The 20230-nt window shown below is 50.4% G+C and overlaps 6 protein-coding genes across 6 annotated transcripts; 3 read left to right on the top strand and 3 right to left on the bottom strand.

Moving 5' to 3' along the window:
• Positions 1-4472, top strand: GGS25DRAFT_488168 (putative NRPS-like enzyme). The gene has a single exon (XM_049260783.1). The coding sequence runs from the start codon at positions 349-351 to the stop codon at positions 4204-4206; it is 3858 nt and encodes a 1285-aa protein (XP_049118228.1). The 5' UTR covers positions 1-348; the 3' UTR covers positions 4207-4472.
• Positions 4473-5163: 691 nt separating this feature from the next.
• GGS25DRAFT_531165 (putative O-methyltransferase) lies at positions 5164-7053 on the bottom strand (the record flags this gene model as incomplete). Its single annotated transcript, XM_049265466.1, has 5 exons — positions 5164-5838; positions 5938-6404; positions 6486-6627; positions 6691-6817; positions 6880-7053. 5 exons carry the CDS (start codon positions 7051-7053, stop codon positions 5519-5521), a joined length of 1230 nt encoding a protein of 409 aa, XP_049118229.1. The 3' UTR covers positions 5164-5518.
• An 860-nt stretch (positions 7054-7913) lies between these two features.
• Positions 7914-9283, bottom strand: GGS25DRAFT_254408 (uncharacterized protein). The gene has a single exon (XM_049257215.1). The coding sequence runs from the start codon at positions 8709-8711 to the stop codon at positions 8013-8015; it is 699 nt and encodes a 232-aa protein (XP_049118230.1). The 5' UTR covers positions 8712-9283; the 3' UTR covers positions 7914-8012.
• A 937-nt stretch (positions 9284-10220) lies between these two features.
• GGS25DRAFT_254414 (uncharacterized protein) lies at positions 10221-12631 on the top strand. The gene is made up of 3 exons (XM_049257216.1): positions 10221-11343; positions 11427-11895; positions 11964-12631. Exons 1-3 carry the CDS (start codon positions 10812-10814, stop codon positions 12442-12444), a joined length of 1482 nt encoding a protein of 493 aa, XP_049118231.1. The 5' UTR covers positions 10221-10811; the 3' UTR covers positions 12445-12631.
• A 1-nt stretch (position 12632) lies between these two features.
• GGS25DRAFT_254440 (uncharacterized protein) lies at positions 12633-15455 on the bottom strand. Its single transcript, XM_049257217.1, has 3 exons — positions 14844-15455; positions 13244-14762; positions 12633-13156 (listed from the first exon to the last, which is right to left on the bottom strand). Exons 1-3 carry the CDS (start codon positions 15121-15123, stop codon positions 13057-13059), a joined length of 1899 nt encoding a protein of 632 aa, XP_049118232.1. The 5' UTR covers positions 15124-15455; the 3' UTR covers positions 12633-13056.
• Positions 15456-17282: 1827 nt separating this feature from the next.
• On the top strand, positions 17283-18880 carry GGS25DRAFT_254401 (uncharacterized protein). Its single transcript, XM_049257214.1, has 3 exons — positions 17283-17287; positions 17361-17698; positions 17756-18880. Exons 2-3 carry the CDS (start codon positions 17462-17464, stop codon positions 18776-18778), a joined length of 1260 nt encoding a protein of 419 aa, XP_049118233.1. The 5' UTR covers positions 17283-17287; positions 17361-17461; the 3' UTR covers positions 18779-18880.
• The last annotated feature ends 1350 nt before the right edge of the window (positions 18881-20230 follow it).

Genomic DNA, 20230 nt, shown 5'->3' on the forward strand with positions numbered 1-20230 from the left:
TATCGGGTAGAGAGAGATAATAATACTAGTTATCTCTTGAAAGTCTTTTCAACTCCGCTCTTTAGAGGCACTCCGCTACCAGCAGAGCAGAAGACCCTCTATCCTGAAATCTGGGGCTCTCTTATGTTCCGTCTAACCCGAGCTTACGGACCTACAACTTACTAACCTTAGCTTTTGTTAGATCTCTATTTAACCGTTATATAAGAAATACTAGTCACGTGCTCTCTCTCTAAGGGGTGCCCATTGTACACGTGGAACGGCTAGGATCTTGTCTTCGGCTCCGTTCTTATTCTCACCTGGTCTTTCGTTTACACTCTCAAAATATTTGATTGGTTAGAGAAGGAAAAGATGGCCATAATTGATACCACCAAGGATCTATCCGCCCTGTTTCTTCACCAGGCGAAGGCAACACCCGATGCTGTTGCACTGGAGGATGGATCTACGACATTAACTTATGCTGAACTCGACAGCAAGGTCGAAACGTTAGCTACTCGTCTTCGACATAATGGAGTTGGCCGTGATTCTCTCGTTGGCATCTTGCTTGGACGAAGCGCCGATTACGTCATCTCTTGTCTGGCGGCACTCCGTGCAGGCGGGGCTTTCCTAGTTCTCGAGCTTGCATACCCACCGAGCCTCCTGGCTGATGTTATTGAAGATGCTAGACCAGCTGTGATAATAACGCAAAGGGCTCATGCTGGCAAGCTCACGTCGGAAGCTCCTCTCATCATCCTCGATGAGGAATCCACAGACACAGACGGGGCTGCTCTATCTAAGGGGAGTGAAAAGGAGCTGCCTCCCTTACCTTCTGAGAATGACTTAGAAAAGCTTGCCTTCGTGTCCTACTCATCTGGCACAACGGGAAAACCCAAAGGAATCGCAAATTCCCACCGGGCGGCCGTGCTATCGTATAATTTGCGATTTGGCATAAACGACGTCCAACCGGGCGATCGTGTAGCTTGCAATGTTTTCTTCGTATGGGAAATACTACGTCCGCTACTGCGAGGAGCGACTGTGGTCACTGTCCCAGATGAGACGAGCTACGACCCTGTTGCTCTCGTCGAGCTGCTTCGCTCTAAAAACATCACAGAAACTCTCATGACACCCACATTACTGGCAACAGTTCTCGCTCGACACGCTCAGCTCGGTACCCGCGTTCCAAATCTACGCACGGTATGGCTCAATGGCGAGGTTGTGACTACTGACCTTGCGCGTCGAGGCCTTAAAGCACTCCCAAAGGCACGCCTTCTCAACTGCTACAGCGCTAGTGAAACCCACGAGATTGCTTGCGGAGATATAAGGGAGATGATCAATGACGAGGATCGTGTTGTGCCGGTTGGCCCTCCCCTTGATTTTGAGCACACATATATACTCGATGAAGAGGGTAAGAGAGTTCCGACGGGTGTCAGTGGCGAGCTATTCATTGGCGGAAGTCTATTGGCACGCGGATATCTTAACTTACCGGAAGCGACTGCAAAGGCTTTCACTGACGACCCCTTTGACACGACACCCGGTGCAAGGATGTATCGGACTGGAGACACAGCAGTGATTCTCCCTTCGGGGCTTCTGGAAATCACTGGCCGTGTTGGAGCTATGATCAAAATCAGGGGCTATAGTGTACAGCCGCCGGCTGTCGAAAATGCAATTATTAAGCACCTCGCAGTTCGTACTTGTGCTGTGGTTTCCCACGGAGATGGCCTCGATCGCCAGCTGCTTGCTTACATTGTCCCGGACGAAGAGGTAGGGGATCGAACGGTTGTGAAGATCGACGAGTCTGGTTTCAGCCCTATTGCGCGTCGCGCACTGTCCGACCACCTTGCACACTACATGATTCCGGCGCTCTGGGTTGAATTGGACAGCATGCCTACCCATGAAGTATCGGGTAAAGTTGACATAAAGCAACTTCCCCCGCCATCTAGGCCTCGAAGCCCTGCATCGTTGGCCCCTGGCCAAAATGGAAACCAGAACCAGAAGATAACGCTTGAGGATATTGCGAAAATGTGGGCTGCATCTCTAAACATACCTCTGAAGTCGATAATGGCGCAAGAGCACGATTTCTTCGACTTAGGCGGCCATTCTTTGGCTCTTGTCGACCTTGTAACGAGACTGACAGGAGGCTATGGGTTTCCCGTGCCTCTTGGACGATTGGCTGGAAATCCCACTCTGAAGGGACATCTGGAAGTTGTCTGTGCTGCCCGTGATGGCCACACTGCAGCGGTGCAAGCAGATCTACCTGCTGTATTGCGAGCCGATTCCATTCTCCCACCCGATATAAAGCCATCTGGAGCTAAGATGCAGCGTCTCAGTGACGCAGATACAATACTTTTGACTGGTACTACTGGATTCTTGGGAGCCTTCCTTCTAAGTACCATCCTGGAGACAACTTCAGCACGAGTGATATGTCTCGTCCGCTTTGTGGACCTCGCGAACGAGAATGGCTCGGCTGGAATTGCACGTATCCGCAAGAATTTACTCGACTTGGGCCTCTGGAATGACTCCATCCTAGATCGAATTGATGTTATACCCGCAAACCTGGCGCGAAAACGTTTTGGTCTTTCCCCTGAAGAGTTTGGGGATTTGGCTTCGCGTGTGCAGGTCATCATTCATTCTGCAGCTACGGTTAACCTGGTATACCCTTATGCTGCTATGCAGGGCGCTAATGTATTTGGAACACGAGAGATTTTACGTCTTGCGTGCCGAGCTGGCGCAACTGTGCACCACATCTCTACTAATGGTGTATTACCCCCGTCGGTTGACGGCTGGTCTGAGGATGCCATGCTCAGTGTTGATGAAGTACCAGAGAAGTTACTTGATGGGTACGGTCAGACGAAGTGGGTTGCGGAACAACTCGTTATTGAGGCAGCTAAACGTGGATTGCCAGCAAGAATTTATCGTCCAGGAACTATCAGTGGACACAGTACCTCAGGTTCTACGAATACCTACGATCTTATCAATGCCATCATTGTGGAGTCGCTGCAACTAGGACACGCACCAGACATCGAAGGCTGGTATGCGGAGATGACGCCCGTCGACTTCGTTAGCAAGGCTATTACATCCCTTGCTGATCTGGTTGATGCGGACCAGCGCGTCTTCCACGTCGGCGACCCATCCCCAGTGCCTACCAAGGAGGTCTTTGGAATGCTGGAGAAGCTTGGGTACCCGACAACACCGCTTGAATGGAGCCAGTGGGTTCGTCTGTGGGATGAGAAGAGGGGATCTCACAAGGGAGATAATATCTTCACTGTTGACATTCTCCGTCGTGGCATGCCCACAGCTGACTTCTTAAAATGGGTCACCGTACTCAAGGACCCTGCGACCGGACCTGCTCTGGCCAAGACTGGACTTCAACGTCCCAAAATTGATAGTAAGTTGTTTGAGATATATGCCCGTCACTTCTGCGCCCGAGGTTGGCTACCACGCCCGCCCCGACGCGCGGAAAGCAATGGTGTTGCGCTGCAATCCAAGAGAGGCCCGTTGGCTGGTAAAGTCGCAGTCATCACAGGAGCATCTTCCGGTATTGGTGCCGCCGTTGCTACTGCTCTAGCCAAAGAGGGTGCTCACGTAGCAATTGCCGCTCGACGTACAGACGCGCTTGATTCTCTCAAGGACAAGCTCGCCAATCTCGGAGGCAAGGTACTGGTCCACAAGACCGACGTCACGGATAAGAAACAAGTCGAGTCCCTCATGCAAACTGCCACCGAAAGCCTCGGACCTATCGACATCCTGGTCTCCTGCGCCGGGGTCATGTACTACACAATGATGGCGAACGTGCACATGGAGGAGTGGGAGCGCACCGTCGACGTCAACTGCAAAGGTCTGATGTACTGCCTCGGGTCCACGGTCCCCGCCATGCTGGCTCGCGGCACCGGCCACATCGTCGCCATCTCCTCCGACGCCGGCCGCAAGGTGTTCCCCGGCCTCGGCGTCTACTCCGCCAGCAAGTTCTTCGTCGAGGCCACCCTCCAGAGCCTGCGCCTCGAGACCGCCGGCTCTGGTCTACGCGTCACGGCCGTCCAGCCCGGAAACACTGCCACGGACCTCCTGGGCATGTCGACGGATGCTGAGGCGATCAAGAAGTATGGCGAGCCGACTGGCGCTAAGGTGCTGCAGCCTGAGGAAGTTGCGAGTGCGATTGTATACGCTCTGCGCCAGCCTGCGCATGTGGCGGTCAATGAGGTGCTTATTGAGCCTAGGGATGAGCCGATATAAGATGAGGGGGTCTGGGTTGTTGGTGAGTGCCTAGGTATATGAGGTACTCAGGTATGTAGAGTTATCGTTATTATCAGCTTAGGTGGGCTGGGCTTTGAGGAACGAGGGAGGAGGAAGGGATGTATGAAATAGGGTTTTCTATGATTCTATTCGTGTTGTTCTAAGTATCTACCTATCTACCTACCTGTATATCATACCCACTTCCACTTAGCTACCCTACCTACATACGTGGGTATCTACTAATAATTGTGTTATTGTTACTGGGGGAGTTGTAGCTGTGACCCCCGTGCAATGAGGACGGAGACGGCGGATGTGGTGAGTACCTACGCTGAATGCCAGCGCGCGGGTGTAGTGTGCTGAATATGATGGGGTAGGTAGATGATGCCGCCTAGTTACGTAGGTACTACTTAGGTACGTATTGTCATAAGTGCTGTGATTCTAGTACGCATGGGGACCATGACGGTTAGACGGAAGGGGACATACCGACCGAGCTACCCGTCGACGAAGCGCTCATAGCCAGCGTCGTGCTCGCGTGGAAGTGCTGCGCGACCACTGGCAAGTACAGGCAGTCGAAGCCGAGGCCCGATACTGACGACTGTGTTACGAGGATCTACCAGTACTTGAGCCGAGCTAACAGTACCAGTGAGGAACATGCCTGCAACTAATAGGAGCGAGTCGACCCGGAGAAGCCAGCCGGCCGCCGAGTAGCGAGACGAGGAAGGCTTGCGTGGACCCGATCCAGACGATGCGCGAGGATGAGTGGGAGGGCAGGGGAGCTGGGAGAGCTGGTAGAACGGTTTGGAAGGTGCCGTAGGTGCTCATTAGACCCTAGTTGTTGAGGCTCAGGATGAAGGCGCACTGGATTCTGAGCTAGGCTGTTAGGTCTTCTTTTGGTTGGGGATGGGTGTTGGAAATGCGTGACAACTGACTGCGTTTAACGCTGCCAAGGACCACCCGACTCTGCGGTAACAGTCGTGGTTCATCAAAGTACGCACGCATTACGACTTGGGCTGAGCCGTGTGATGGAATAGTTACTCACCAACACGGCCGTAGGCTCCATAGATGCTTGGGGGGCTATATGTGCTTGACTGACTAACTAGCTGCTTGATAGAAATACAATATCCGCGCATCGAGGAACCATCCGGACGAGATTGAACTTGATTTCGGTGTAACGGTCGGTATTAATGAGAATTCAGGAGGGTTAACATCTCTTAGTATCCACGACTTGTTACACTGCTTAGTACGAGTATTTGGGCACCAATTGCCAGCGAGAATAATACGACACATCATATACCTAGCCAAGCAACATCCTCTACGCCATCACCATCGCCTCCACAATCCCATCCGCATCCTCCTGCAAGGGCGGCCAGACCTTGACGACCTCGAGGCCGGCCATTTCCAGCAACTCCGTCCACTGCCTCGCGGACCGCTCCATGCCCGCGTTGAAGGCCATCATGGTCATGTCGAGCATCGCGTGGAAAGCAGACGCGCCCTGTTCCGGGATGATCATTTCGTGGAGCAGGAGCTTCGAGTAGCCTGGCCTCATCGCCTTCTTGACCTGTCCGAGGATCTCGAGGCACTTCGTGTCGGACCAGTCGTGCAGGATGTGGTGGTAGAAATATGCGCGCGCGCCTAGGTAGATAAAATACCTAGTTAGCAGATCTGGAAAGACTCTATGAGTAGGTACCTATATCCTAGGTACCTAGGGATTCAATAATCAGGCTTTCTTACCTTTCACGGGCTGCTCCGTAAAGAAATCATACTCCATCCTCTCGATAGCCGGGTCCAGGCAATACCCCAGCGCATCCGTCACCACAGCCAAGTCCTGCAGCACCAGGCGCCCCCTCCCCGGGTACTTCTCATGGAACACAAGCAAATCATGTCCCTTCCCCGCACCAACATCAACCATCAAAGCCGCCTCATTCTCCTCCTCCCCCTCCTCCTCCTCCGCGCCATCGAGGAGCCTCTCCTGCACGGGAAACCAATCCACCCAGTAGCTGCGCGCGCCCATCGTGTTGCCCATGAAGGTGTGGAAGTCCTCGAGGACGGGCGGCATGGAGCCGAAGAGCTGGAAGACGGCGAGCTTCGTCTGGAAGGCGTACTGCATGAGGCCGTCGTGCGGGTCCGTCGGGCAGCGGTACCCGGTTTCTCTCAGCCATTTGGGGGCTTTGGTTGCGGCGCCTACTATCATTTCTCCGCTGGTAGATAAGAAGTTTTTTTTTTTAGCAAATCCGTGTTTGAAAACTATATGGTAGGTAGGTAGGTAGGTAGGTACTCACACCATCCTATGCCCTGCAGCGATCTCTTCCGTAGCCATAGCCTCCGTGACCGGCGTGGCCTCCCAGGTTCGCTCTCCCGCTTCTTTGACGAAGCCTATTGCCGCCAGAGGTCTCAAGACCCTTACTAGCGAAGTGTCAAAGTCTGTTTACATACCTAGGTAGGTACTACGGGTAGAAAAGAAGTGATGGCAATAAGCCAACGTACTTATCAGCAGTTCCTCGCCGCCTGACAGGTAGGCGAGCTTCTCTGAGGTGATAGGGCCATCGTGGTCGATGATGTGCTTGAATAGCCCGAGGTCGACGGAGATTCTTGCGGCTATGGCAAGGAATGGCTATCGAGATAGATTAGTTAGGTACTTGATCGTGTGAAGCTTGCGGGGGGAGGTGGGGATACCGAGAAGGCCAAGTCCACAGCAGTATTCTCTGGCTTCTCGAGGCTTGTGGTCAACTGTCTGCTTAATTGCAGGGCCTCGCTCTGGGCATGGGTATCTCCTCCCGAGGAAAGCCTCGATCTGAGGCCGTTGAGCTTCTCGATAATGGTTATCGTCTGATCTGGATTAGAGGCCATCATGAATATCTAGCCGCAGCACGATAATCTTCTGATTGTGAAAATTACCTAGATTCGCTATCACGAATAGGATTAAGTAGAGCCGTGGAGCATGAAGTGGTGGCAAGGTGTGACGTTGGGAATAAATTCCGTCGTGGGCACGACCCCTTTTCGGGTGGAAGCACCAGCAAGGCAGTTACCTACATGTACCAACAAAAAAGGTGATCTGTGAGTTACACTAGATGCAGTCATGTCTATATGTCTACCACCTTTCTATTTATATTACGGTTGTTGATGATCCAAATGACCATTGTCGCGGTGGATACATTACTAACCTACCGGGTATCACTCCACCCCGTCATATAAGCCTCCGCACTCAGTTCTGGCTTGAATGATGTGCCTTCTATTACCTAGATACCGAACTAGTTTATTCTTTATGGATGTCGTACAGAGTGAGCATCTGGGAAATTATATTGGGAGCTCTTTGCGAAGGAGCTGCGCGTCTCTTGGGTAAATACTAGGTATCTATTCAGATTTGATGATAGATATGTATGTCAGAGTCGATAGCTTATATTTTGCTAACGATTCGCCAACCCGTCGAAACATATAAATCCGGCGTATTCAACAGGCTTTCTCTGTGCGACGTTGAATATTAGGTAGTGAATACTATTTTCGGAGTTATCTGTTGCTTCATCTCCGGCAAAAGACTTTGTCATATGACATGGTAGGAATTGCACTTTCAACAAATAAGTTAAGTAATTGATAGATATCATCAGCATCATCTCGCAAAGAGAGCGTTCAAATCGTTGTCTAGATCAAGAGCAGTTCGTTTTATGATAGCATGCTATCTAGAAGTCATCGCACATCTCAAATACAGGCAGCCTCACATTCTAGTGAGAAAACAGCTAAATGCTGCCTGTCCCAGTCCTCAATGGTAGTTGTACACTGGCGGCGCAAACAGGTTATTGCGCATTGGTCTCTCACATCTCGTAAGGCGACTTGACCGCGCGCCAGTCATCCGGATCAGTATCCCCTCCCTTTCCAGGCCGGTTCCTTTTCTGGGTCCTGGCATAACCCTCCCACCACTCCTCAAAGGCCTTTCGATTATACAGGTGCTGTGGCGCGCCGTTTCCGTCGCCAAAGATATCCAAGATGCGATCGCAGTACATCCAGACGCCCTCGAGGTGGTGCGGCAGCAGGGGTTTGCGGTCTGCGCGCACTGCCAGTACGGTTCCGACCCACGACTGCCACTGCGGAGGCGCGAAGCCTGTTATTGGGTCGATCATAAGATAGGTGGCGATCTGGTTATCTTGTTCCCACTGATTCTTGAACTGTGAGTGGACGCGGTGCAGCATAAGCGGCACTTCAATGAGAGCTGAGATGGGGGACACGGGGTTCTCTTCAAAGGCGAGATGGTCCGAAGCAAGATTGACGGCAGACCAAGGCGGGTGATTTTGTTTTTCTTTCTCGCACCGCAAGATCACGGCTGGAATTTTCCCCTCGTTGGCTGGTGTCGCCGTTTGGGCTGAGCCTACTGCCGCTTGGGGTGCCGGCGGAGTTGGTGCGGTGTTTGGCTTTGGCTTTGGCTCCGACTTTGGCTTCGGCTTTGGCTCCGGCTTTAGCTCCGTATCAGAATCAGTGTCTATGTTGTCCCATTTTGAGTAATCAATTCGCGACATGGTGAAAGTCGCAGTGAGAATAGACCAGTATGGGATGGTAGATAGCTCTCGGAGTTAAAAGCGATAAGTGCAGGGAAAAGTTGTTTTGAAGAGAAGAAAAAGTGGAATTAGGAGAAGCGAAGAAGAGAAGAAGAGCTAGAAGAGTAGAAGGTACTGTAAGTATACATGTATTGAAAAATGCTGTTTGCACCTTCCACCTGCCATCTTCCACCTTGCACCTTGCACCGTCCACCTTCTACCTTCTACTTGATTGTATACCTAAACCATGGCAGTTACAAACATCGAACCTTCTTCAACATGCAGGTGTTTGACTCAGTAGGTTAGGTACCTATACATAAAGAACCACATGCTGCTGAATCACATGATTTGTTTGGCATTGTCAACTTGCATAAAAATGCTGCATACTAGGTACAAATCCTAGCGATCAATAGTTAGGACCATGGTGATAATATCTGTCAGCTCGCGGCTCTTTAAAACTTCCTCCTCTTTTTGGTATTCTGTGGAATAAGATTGGTACCTAGGTAGGTAGTAGTTTTGGAAGTGCCACTGGAAGGAAATGCCAATGATTATTATATGGACGGACACACTGGCATCCTTTCCGGGTTACTACATACTAATACATTCCTACAAAAACTGATCGACCGCTAGGTACCTACATAGCAGGGACCTAATCGATCTCCTACTCCGCAATGCGATAACGCAACAAGAGTGGTATCAAGTGACGGACGCCGCATGCTAACGACCTTGGCGGATGTCCATTCCCCTGTATATAACTACCTAACCAATAACGGTGACTTCTCGGGGAACTTCGCTGATAACTACCTGTGATAAACTCCGAGCATTTCCCGATATGTAGGGGCATATGGGTATAAACTTCCAGTTATCATATTTGTATTGTTAATAGATACTAGGTTTGGTGTGTAAGACGATAAAGGGGGAAAAAGCAATGCTGCCATACCTAACTCCCTAACCTAGATGTTTTCATGAGTTGACAAAAGAGGGTTTCAACTAAATATCGGGTTTATACAAGGTATGTAGTATTTAAATCGATGAATATTAAATTGCCCATTACCTCACGAGACTGCCAGAAAATAACGGTTTTATATACAAGTCGTACAAGATTTAAGTAGTCAAGATAAGCGAGGTCGTAGATCGTGCCTAGGAGATTAAGTTGTAAATGATTTAAAGGGGGCTACTGAATGTCATCGCCAACCTAGCTACGACTCACAGATACTCCTTGTTTCTATCGCTCCCTATCTAGTCACACAACCTCATCATTACCCCAGAATTTCAAGTTTTAGCTCATCGCATCCTATTATTAGGTACCCAAGTTGTTAACCTTCGTCTATCCATACGCAAGGTAGTACCTACTGGCACATCGTCATTTTCAAGCTTCCTTGCCTTTTCAACACATGTTAGTCAGATATCAAGATATCGTGAATCATCACTCCTCTTAACAACAGCTACAAGCCACCAGCAAGATCTGCACCCTTCGTAAACAACATCAGGTCTACGACGATCCAGGCTATGTATCTAACAATCTACAACCCTAAGCAAACATGCGGGGTGAGCCGCGTTTATCTGATTTGTGGTACCGTACCCAGAACACAAACGCCCAGTTATCTTTTAGACGCATGATGATGGCCGCCCTATACGCTAGCATTATCAGCAGCCAGTCACGGCATATGCGTTATCATCCAGGGGCATTAGCGCCGCTGAACTCCCCAACCCTCCTCACCTACTTACACGCACGCTGCAATCTTCTGAAGCATCCATCGGCTGAGAGGGGGGTTTTCTTATATACGCCCAATTGCTCTGCTGCAGATGATCTGGCATGCTTATCATCTGTTCCGGTGTCTATCTTCCGACGTGCGGAGGCCGTTATCGGTCTTTATAGATTATATCTATGCGAGGATGTGTTCATCGTCGCTCAGATGATGGATGGTGATTGTAGTGTTCATAAAGGGGTATCCTTCGAAGGAAGATAGAAGTTTGATAGGTTCCCGATGACGTATCGAATTATCCATTAAAACACCCCCCCATCATAAGACTTGGTTGCACATATAGGCGACCACCTCAGGTACCTAACTAGGATATAAAATGGTGCCCTTCGCTGCCGCCTGGCTAGCATCAGCCATCATCCTCTCCTTCCTCGGCTTCGTCGCCCTAAGCAAAAACCAGAAAGATGTAGTGTACCGGCGACTAGGCCTCCGGCGCCAAGCCAGCTCGCGCCCCAGCACCCCCTCGCTCGAGAAGCAGGCGCCGTCGAAGCCACTCGCGTCCGTCGCCGCGGACCTCGTGCTCGCGTTCCCGCCTTCCCCCCGCGGCCAGCTCAGCAAGATGGTGGGCGCGATGCCCGCTGCCCAGCGGGCGGCGATGGGCGACCTTTCGTTCGACGAGAAGAAGTTCCCCAGCTCGCTGCTGGGCTTCGATGAGAATTACGCGACCGCCGATGATGGCAAGTACAACTACACCGGCTTCTCGGTGCGCGAGCTCAAGGCGCTCGGCGACTTCCCGGACTACGCGACGCTCTCGGAGGTCCCGATGCCCCAGCCGTACCCGGAGTTCGATATTGATCGTGCGCTGCCGCGGCCGTATCGCCCGTTTCGGTGGGCGTACCATCAGACGATGTGTAAGTAGTCCCCTCCCCCCCACCATCTCCCCAAGTACCTAGTAGAAAAGGTTTAAAAAGCTGACTCCATATGCACACGACAGCCCTCACCAAGTTCGAGCCCGACTGGTGGATCGAGCTCGAATCAACCTACCGAACACGCATCGCGCAGCGCAAGGCGCTGTACGCGGAGCACGGCGGCGCGGTGCTGCAGTGGCTTCCCGGGTCGGAGCTCGCGTGCAAGGAGCTGATGGAGATGGTGCTGCAGTTCGTGTGCGCGCGGTACCCGCAGTACTTCTCCCTGTCGGCCGACAAGTCGGTGCTCGAGAACCGGATCCTCGGCACCGTGACCGTCATCAAGGCGCAGCCCCCTTTGCTCGTGCTGCTCGAGCACATCCCCGAGGACTTCGGCGTCGTGCTGCGGAACCCCGAGGACGGGCACTATTACTTGCGCGCGGGCCTCATATGCTCGGCGCTGGGGTGGAACGTCGCGAGCAAGATTGGCCTGAGGCTCGACGCCATACACCAGCCTATCCCGGACTACAAGGAGAAGATGCAGTTTAGCATGGACCGGTGAGTCTACCCCCCCCCCCCCCCCCCCAACCCCCATCCCTCTACCTCACACAACTAACTCCCCACAGCTACTTCTCCAAAATGCCCGCCAACAAGCCCATCCAGCGCGGCTCCTGGGGCCTCGAAGTCGACCAACCCCTCTACATGCCCCCGGACGACCCCCACTCCGCCTACCGCGCGACCCAAGACCCATCCCTCCCGCTCTCCCGCATCCACCTGCGCGTCGACTGGCAGACCCTGCGCCGGCTCCCTCTATCCGGCGGCGTCGTGTTCAACTTCAAGGCCCTGTTCACGCCCGTGTCCGAGTTCCGCGACGAGCCGTACGTGCCGGCGCTGGTGCTGCAGGTGCTGCGCGAGGGCAAGGAGAACCTGATGAAGTACAAGAACACGTGGCACACGCAGCACGTGGTCATGCCGGCGCTGGAGGCGTACGCCAAGGAGCAGGAGGAGAAGGGGGTCGTGGAGAGGGGGTGGGAGGTCAAGACGCTTGATGATAGCCCGTGGTTCCCGGGGTGGAGGGAGAAGTGGCATAGGCAGCAGGGTTTTTAGGGAGTGAGAGAGAGTTAAAGGTAAGGGGGCTGGGTTGGCGGTGGTTATGGAAAACATAGGTACCTACCTAACCTACCCCTAGGTAGGTAGGCTAGTATGGATGTATTAATATATCTGTAATTGCAGCTCTGTATAATACCTTAGCCTCTCGCGCATCATATACTAAGCACCTTTTAACATCGAGACTTCTACTTAGTATTTTCAGGTGATGATAGCTTTTTCAAACTAAAAATACCAAGAAGGTTATGAAAAACAGTTTGGTAACTTTTGATTGATCTGTTCAGTTGGTCCGTTAATAACAACCGCCCTCAAGCGATTGCCCTTTACCCTATCCAACTCCTACACTATGTCTCGCATATGTACAATATAATAACCCCTCCAAGCAAGCCTCATACAGACAGGCATCCAATGGTTTTATCTACATCCGCCAGTCTACCGACTGCTAGAGGGGAAGCTTTTTAATACATCGAAAAGTTGATTTCGAGTGTGTCGCCGTGAGCCGTGAGCCGTTAAATGCATCGCCTCATCAGTCCAAATCCCAGACTAGGGCCTTGCCAAAACGCCGAAACTCGTAAAATCATCGGCACTATACGAATTTGTTATGACCTTTTCTTATGTCATATAATATTTCGGTCCTTCGCCACCTTGGGGTACGGCCCAATTGATGTCCTGGTGTGGTGCTTTGATATCGCAAGTTTTGCAGTGGATGCAGCTGTGGTTGATGTTAGTATACACATTGTTGTTTTGGCCAATCTAGACAATGACTAGGCCAATCCATATAAGAATCCGATGTACTCACTTTTGGGAATTAATCTGGAACCGCACACCAAGTGGTTTTGTGTCGTCTTCAACGTATTCGTAAACACCGGCGGGACAGAAACGGTTTTCTAACCCTTTGTACTTAGGCCATGTCTCCTGGGCATGGACATCCCAATCTTTAACTTGGAGATGAACAGGCTGATCCTCTTCATGGTTCGTTCCCGTCCGAGAAACACTCGTAAGTATATCGAAGGAGATCTTTCCGTCCGGCTTGGGATATTCAATCTTTTGGTACGCATCGGCATTCTTGGTAGCGCCATAATCTGTATGCCTATGCTTCAGGGTCCAAGGAACACGACCCTTGAGAATGAACGCCTCCAAGCCAGAATAGACAACTCCGCCCAATGTCCCTAAAGGGGTTTGGAAGGAAGGTCGCATATTTCGAACTTCCTTCAACTCTTTCCAGACACTAGACTTCCGAAGAGAATCCTCGTATTGATATAAAAAGACAGACTCTTCGCTTCCTTCGGCTAATGCACTCCAGGCAGCCTCTGCAGCCAGCATACCTGTCCTCATGGCATTATGGGTGCCTTTGACCTGTGGAACGTTGACGAAGCCAGCAGAGTCGCCAATTAAAGCGCCTCCAGGAAAGGCGACCTTGGGGATTGATTGGAAGCCACCCTCACTAAGAGCCCTTGCACCATACGAAATGCATTTGCCACCTTCGAGAATAGACTTATACATCGGATGCTGTTTCATCTTCTGGAACTCGCCATACGGTGATAGCCAGGGATTTTGGTAATCCAGGGCCACCACAAGTCCAATGCTGACGAGATTATCTCCAAAGTGATATAGCCACCCGCCGCCGTAGGTATCCAGGGGTAGGGGATAACCCATAGAGTGGACGACTTCGCCTTTATGAAACTTCTCTGGTTGGATTTCCCAGACCTCTTTTATACCTAAACCGTAGGTCTGATGTTGGCTTTCACTCCTCAAGTCGAATTTCTTGATAACTTGCTTAGTCAGGCTACCATGACATCCCTCGGCAAACAACGTTACTCTCGCGTGAAATTCCATGCCCCGTTCGAAACTATCTTTCGGTTTCCCATCTCGACCGATACCCAAGTCGTTTGTCGCAACCCCAAGAACTGAACCATCGGGTTTATAAAGCACCTCGGATGCAGCGAAGCCGGGGTATACCTCAACACCAATCTCTTCGGCGCGTTCCCCGAGCCATTTCGTGAACTGGTTTAAGCTAACGATGTAGTTTCCGTCGTTGTGCATCTGAGGCGGGGCTGGTAAGGGTATCGCGTTGTTCTTGGTCAAGAACTTCATCTTGTCTCCGGCCGTTGGTGTCGCATTCTCGAATCGGTTCTCGTTTGCCTCATCGAGCCAGTCGGGAAATAATTCCTTGACTGCTACAGGGTTTATGACTGCCCCAGACAATATGTGTGCACCAAGCTCACCCGCCTTTTCTAGGAGCAGTACTCTAAAATCTTCATTGCCATTTTCGGTGGCGAGTTGCTTTAGACGAATCGCGGCGCTCAATCCGGCAGGACCTGGTTAATAGGGGCCAACATGGTCAGCTATGTAACAGGGATTAAGTGCGCATTGGGGCAAGTCAACTAAGGCATGCTCACCTCCACCAACAATACACACATCGACTTCATCGCTTTCCCGTTCCACCGTCTTGGGGTCAAAGCTTTCTTCAACACTAGCAAAACACCTGGGACGAGTGGTACTGAAGGCGCGAGAGGCCAGATGAGTAATAGGAGCATTCAGGGCAGCACTACATCTCAACCTTGGCACGACTACGCTGGAGGAATACAGTGCGTTATAGGCTCTTGTAGGGAGTTTGGACCCAATTGACGTTACTGCACTTCGCCGTGCGAGCACATGCAACGGCATCGAAGTAGACATTGTGTCGTGTAACTTGTTTGCTAACCAATTGGTTGTTTTTGTCTGTCTTTGTCTTTGTTTTGGTGCTGAAGATGAGAACTTCCCAGTTGTCAGTTGGAGGGGTGTTTACTTGTCACCGGATTCGAGACGCCATGAGACTATTATGAGTAGACCGTGAAGTGTTAGCGTAGGGTAGGCAAAGTTCGTTGAAGTGGGTTTTGTTTAGTTTATCAATGAAGAATTCCTCGGAGCAGGTGATAGAGGTGATGACATCAAATTGGTTACTTGGTATTGCTCAGCTGCTACCGAGGTTCTTCCCCTATCTAACAATGTTCATCCCAAGTCATCAGACTACAAAAACATAAAAAAATTAAGCAAAACTTTGATAAAGGCCGCTGCAAACCGTTCTAGGCCGCGTTCGGAGCATCTTTTGAGCCTATCACATTGCCGTGATTTCCAAGTTAAAAGCCAATTCACTGTGGCGGTAACTATAGATAAGCGTGGCTGGTGTAAGGTGTATTTACTACTAGTAGTAAAGTGGGGGAATGGGGCTTCGGAATATTGATAACTGATAACCTAAAATGGGAAACGTTGGAGACTGGATTGGACTTAAAACCGTTTTCTCCAACTTTTTCCAACCATGGAAGTCTTGGAAAGTCAAGAGATGAGATTCAAAACAAACGAAGAGTCAAAATAACTAGACTCTAACAGCATTAAATAGATCCTCCAAGATCGCTCCTAGCCCAAAAATATCACAATGTTTCCGGACGGGAACATCATATTGAACCCAATCTTTTTATACTATGATTTCCCTTGGCTAGATCCCCTCGCGAAATCTTTCTGCATATTAAAAACATTAAAAACTAAATGAAGATCAACGTTTGTGTGTTTGAAGCCGCCGAAGCCGTAACATGAATCGTACTATGCACGCCGCGCACACAGACATCATTCCAGAACAGTGATCGACATCAACTTTATGAATATCCACTCATATTATCAGCATCACTATGAACCAGGGAGTATTATTGCATGCGCTTTCACGGATACCCTTAGGTGGGTAAATAGTTATGAGTTTTGGTACGTTCGGGATAACCTGTTTTGTCCTAGTAACTAATAACAAGTAACAGCATTGAGTAGGTACACACAACTCTCAACCAACCCCGAAGTTGGATCATAACTTCATCTCGAAGTCATCTGGCAGATTAGGTAGCTTACCATACTATTGCTGAGTTCGCAATAGTTACCCAAGTTGGTAGGTAATACAATAACTAATAGATTGGCATGCGTCTTCTAGAAAGAACCCTCCCTAAACTGCAACCGGAAGCATCGTTTCCTTCGATGACGAGCTCGCAACCCAGCATGTTTCTATATATACAGTTTGCAGTGTGCCAAGCGAGTTACAGTGTACATTCTTCCAGCCGCATTATTCTCTCAAGGATGGCTTCAAGGAGTTGTTGGTCTTTGGTGTCATTTCACGTGATTCCTTGTTCTCAAACAGCCCTTGTTATGTCTGGGGTTTGTTTGATCTGCTGCGTCCGACGTTTGAGGGTGCTAGTCGCCCAGATATTCTAGAGCCTCAAAGCACCTAACCAAACATATTACCCAACTTATTTCAATCCACTCTTGGCACCTTTAGTTTCAATCAACGTGATCACCAAAAGATCTTCCCATTGATCCCCCCAGAGTCACTCCCAATCTGGAGATCCAGATCGGCGCTTTCTTCAACGCGCTTCGTATGATCTGCTCAACCCAGTGATTTTATTCTACTTCGCCCCGTTTTGAAAGGGACGGAAAGTCTTCTCGATGTGTTTGGCCTTGGTGGACCTACAATTTCGTCAACCCAATCATAGCTTCCTTTACAATGTTCTGTCCCTGAGCTTCTCGTGGGAGCTCGTCGTTTTCGTATAGTGCGATGTTGTGTGTGTTGTGTGTGGAGAGAAGCTATACCATGTTTCCCAACGATGTTTGTAACTACGGGGTGCTTAGGATACAACTTTACCCTTGCAATCCCATGGCATTCAATGACGGAATAGTAGATACGTCGAATGTTCAGTGCTTTTCCAATTGTCCATAAAATCAGCTCTTCCCGTGCCGTGTAATCCGAACTTTTTTTTTGTTCTTCACCCATCCACACCTATCCCAACCGACAACATTCCCTTTCTTGGTCGTTTTCTTGTTTGAAGAGGTAAGTCAGCCTGAGTACCTTACTTCGGTATTTATCATGGAGTTTACCAGGTCTTTACTAACTGAATGTGTAGCTGTGCTCCTATTTTCTTTCGTGTATTACTTTTGATAACTTCTTTCAACCACTCCCTTTTTATTATTTCTCACTCAGTATCTGGTTATACACTCTTTCAATATGAAGAACTTCGGAGCTATTTTGATGGTCTTGGCCACCGGCGCTTCTCTTGGAGCTGCCCTACCTACCCAGCCCATGCGCGGCGCTGTACAGCCCCGAGGTGTCCCTGTTCCCCGTGGTGCTCTCTACGTTCGATACCCTAAGAAGAACAAGAACGAGGAAGACGGTGCCGCTAACGCCGATGCTGCCGATGCTGCCGCTGGTGGTGCCGCCGGAAATGGAACAGCTGTTGCCGAGGTGATTATCCCCTTTCCGCATAACATTTAGGATTTATCGTGCTCATCATATTTCTAGTCCAATGTAAACAACGGAACTGGCAATGCTGCAAACGATGCCAATGCCAACCAGGGAAACAACCAAAATGACAACGCCGCCGACGAAGAGGATGCTGCCGATGCTCAGGATGCCGCTAACGGCCAGGATAATGCTGACGCTGCCAACGGACAAGACAACGCCAACGCTCAAAATGGAGCAGCCAAGCAGAACGGCAACAAGAACAAGAACGGTGCCAACAACGCTAACGCCAACGCTGATGCAGCAGACGCTGCCGATGCCGCCGACGCTGCTGATGCCGCTGATGCCGCTGATGCTCAAGACAATGCCAACGCTAAACACGGCGCCAATGCCCAGAACGGTGCCAATGCTAAGAACGGTGCCAATGCCGCTGATGCCGCTGATGCCGCTGGTGCCGCTGGTGCTGCCGACGCTCAAGACGGAGCCAACGCCCAGAACGGAGCTAACGCTAAGAAGGGTGCCAATGCTCAAAACGGAGCCAACGGAGCTGACGCTGCCGACGCCGCTGATGCTGCTGGAGCCAACGCTCAGAACGGAGCCAATGCCAAGAACGGCGCCAATGCTGCTGATGCTGCCGATGCTCAGAACGGAGCAGCAGCTAAGCAGAACGGAAACAGCAAGGCCAACGCAGGCAACGTGCAGGCTGCCTCGGTCGACGCGGCTGGTGCCGGTTCTGCCCAGCAGAGCGCAGCCAGCACGCAGAAGGATGCCGCTGCTTCTTCTCAGGGTGTCTCAGCAAGCGCAGTCCAGGCTCAGGACGCAGCAGGCAGTGACCCAGTCAGCGGTCTCGTCGGTGGCGTTCTCGGTGGTGCCGGTGGTGCCGGTGGTGCCGGCGATCTCGTCGGTGGCGTTCTCGGTAGTGCTGGCGGTGCCGGCGATCTTCTCGGCGGTGTCCTTGGTGGTGGCGACGACGCTGCTGCTGGTGGCGCTGCTGCCGGTGGTGCCCAGAGCGGTGGTGCTCTCGGTGGTCTTGGTGGTCTTGGCCAGCTTACCGGTCTCCTACAGGGCCTCCTACCGGTCTAAGCGCATTTTCTGCGATAGGTTCTACAGGGGGGTTCGAATAATGAGGATCGTGTAATATAGATAGGGGCATTAGATAAGGGTGTTATTATTATGTGCTGCTATCATGAGTAATAATAAGGCACTTCTTCTACGGAAAGCAAGCTCGGCGGCTTGGGATCATCAATCTATTCTAGCTAGTCTGGAAAACATGTATGTACGATTGAGATGTATACTATTACTATCCGCGCCGAGAGGGAAACAGGAGGGGTTGAAGAGGAAGAGGAAAGATTTTTATCATGGCGTGAGGGGTCGGTTTCGGCTTCCGATCTAAAGACGTCTGCATTTTTGACGAAAGATTTTGATAGAAAAGCAACTAAACACCAATTGAAAGCGATGTGGATGTGGGAATCTTTGATTTTCTCCAGTGTGGGGTTTGTGACTGTTATGCCTCGAGAACTTTTGATTATTATGATTTTGGACGTGTGAATTGGTGATTTAGGGGATCATGCAAATGTGAGCTGTACGGCTTTGAAAAGGGGTAAATGCAGATACTGGAGGTGCATGAGGTACCTAAGTACCTAGGTTAGGGTAATACACATGGCACCTGGCATTTAGGGGGCCTGGTTAGGGCACATGTGACTGGTGCTTCCCCTATATATAGCAGCCCTGGAGGTATAATTATTTCCGCTGGTTGAACCGTATTCGCATTTGTTAAGCCATTCAATGTTCTTCTTTTAGAGTCAGTGCTGAGCTCTCTTCTCTCCTTTCTAATGCATCCATTCTTTTGCTTTTACTGATCCATGTCGTTACATTCAATGCCAGGACAAACATGAATCAGTGGAGGTTTATTTACTTCATTCAAGTTATTTCTCCTTCCGTCTACTCTTCTCGCCATGTCCGAAAATGCACTCACCTTTAATGCTCTTTAAACAACATCCGAGGTATAGTACGAGGTACGGTGGATGGCGATCAACTATGAGACTTTGGTTCGGATTCCGAGGACCTGGTTGTGAGATTCTCTAAAATGAATGGTGACGAGACACCACGAGTCTCTCATTATTGAAGAGGTCACATGAGATACTACTAGTAGTACTCGTGGAAAGGGATGGACTGGAAAGGGATATACAATTTGTGAGGTCTGTATGAGGTAAGCAATAGGGAATAACTATTATCGACGGTAAATTGCAGCGTTGGAGATTCTATGGTGAAGACGGAAGATGCTAATATTGAAACGACAATCGGTCTATGAATAGCCGGGTAATTTACCAAACCACTGTGGCGTTCTTATGGGGCCCCTCTGTACCTAAGTATAGGCACTTGGCAGCCTGAGAAGTCCCTAAAAGTTGGAGGGATCAACACCTGAACACCCATAAGTTTAAGTTTTAAAGCCAGCCGACTTGCAAAATCCGTGGTACCATACAATTCAGTGCATCACACCTTCCGCTAGGCTTCATATTTAATTTCCAGGCCTTT

Source organism: Hypoxylon fragiforme (genome assembly GCF_022984875.1).
Source record: "Hypoxylon fragiforme strain CBS 206.31 chromosome Unknown GGS25scaffold_4, whole genome shotgun sequence".
In the NCBI taxonomy this organism is placed as follows: domain Eukaryota; kingdom Fungi; phylum Ascomycota; class Sordariomycetes; order Xylariales; family Hypoxylaceae; genus Hypoxylon; species Hypoxylon fragiforme.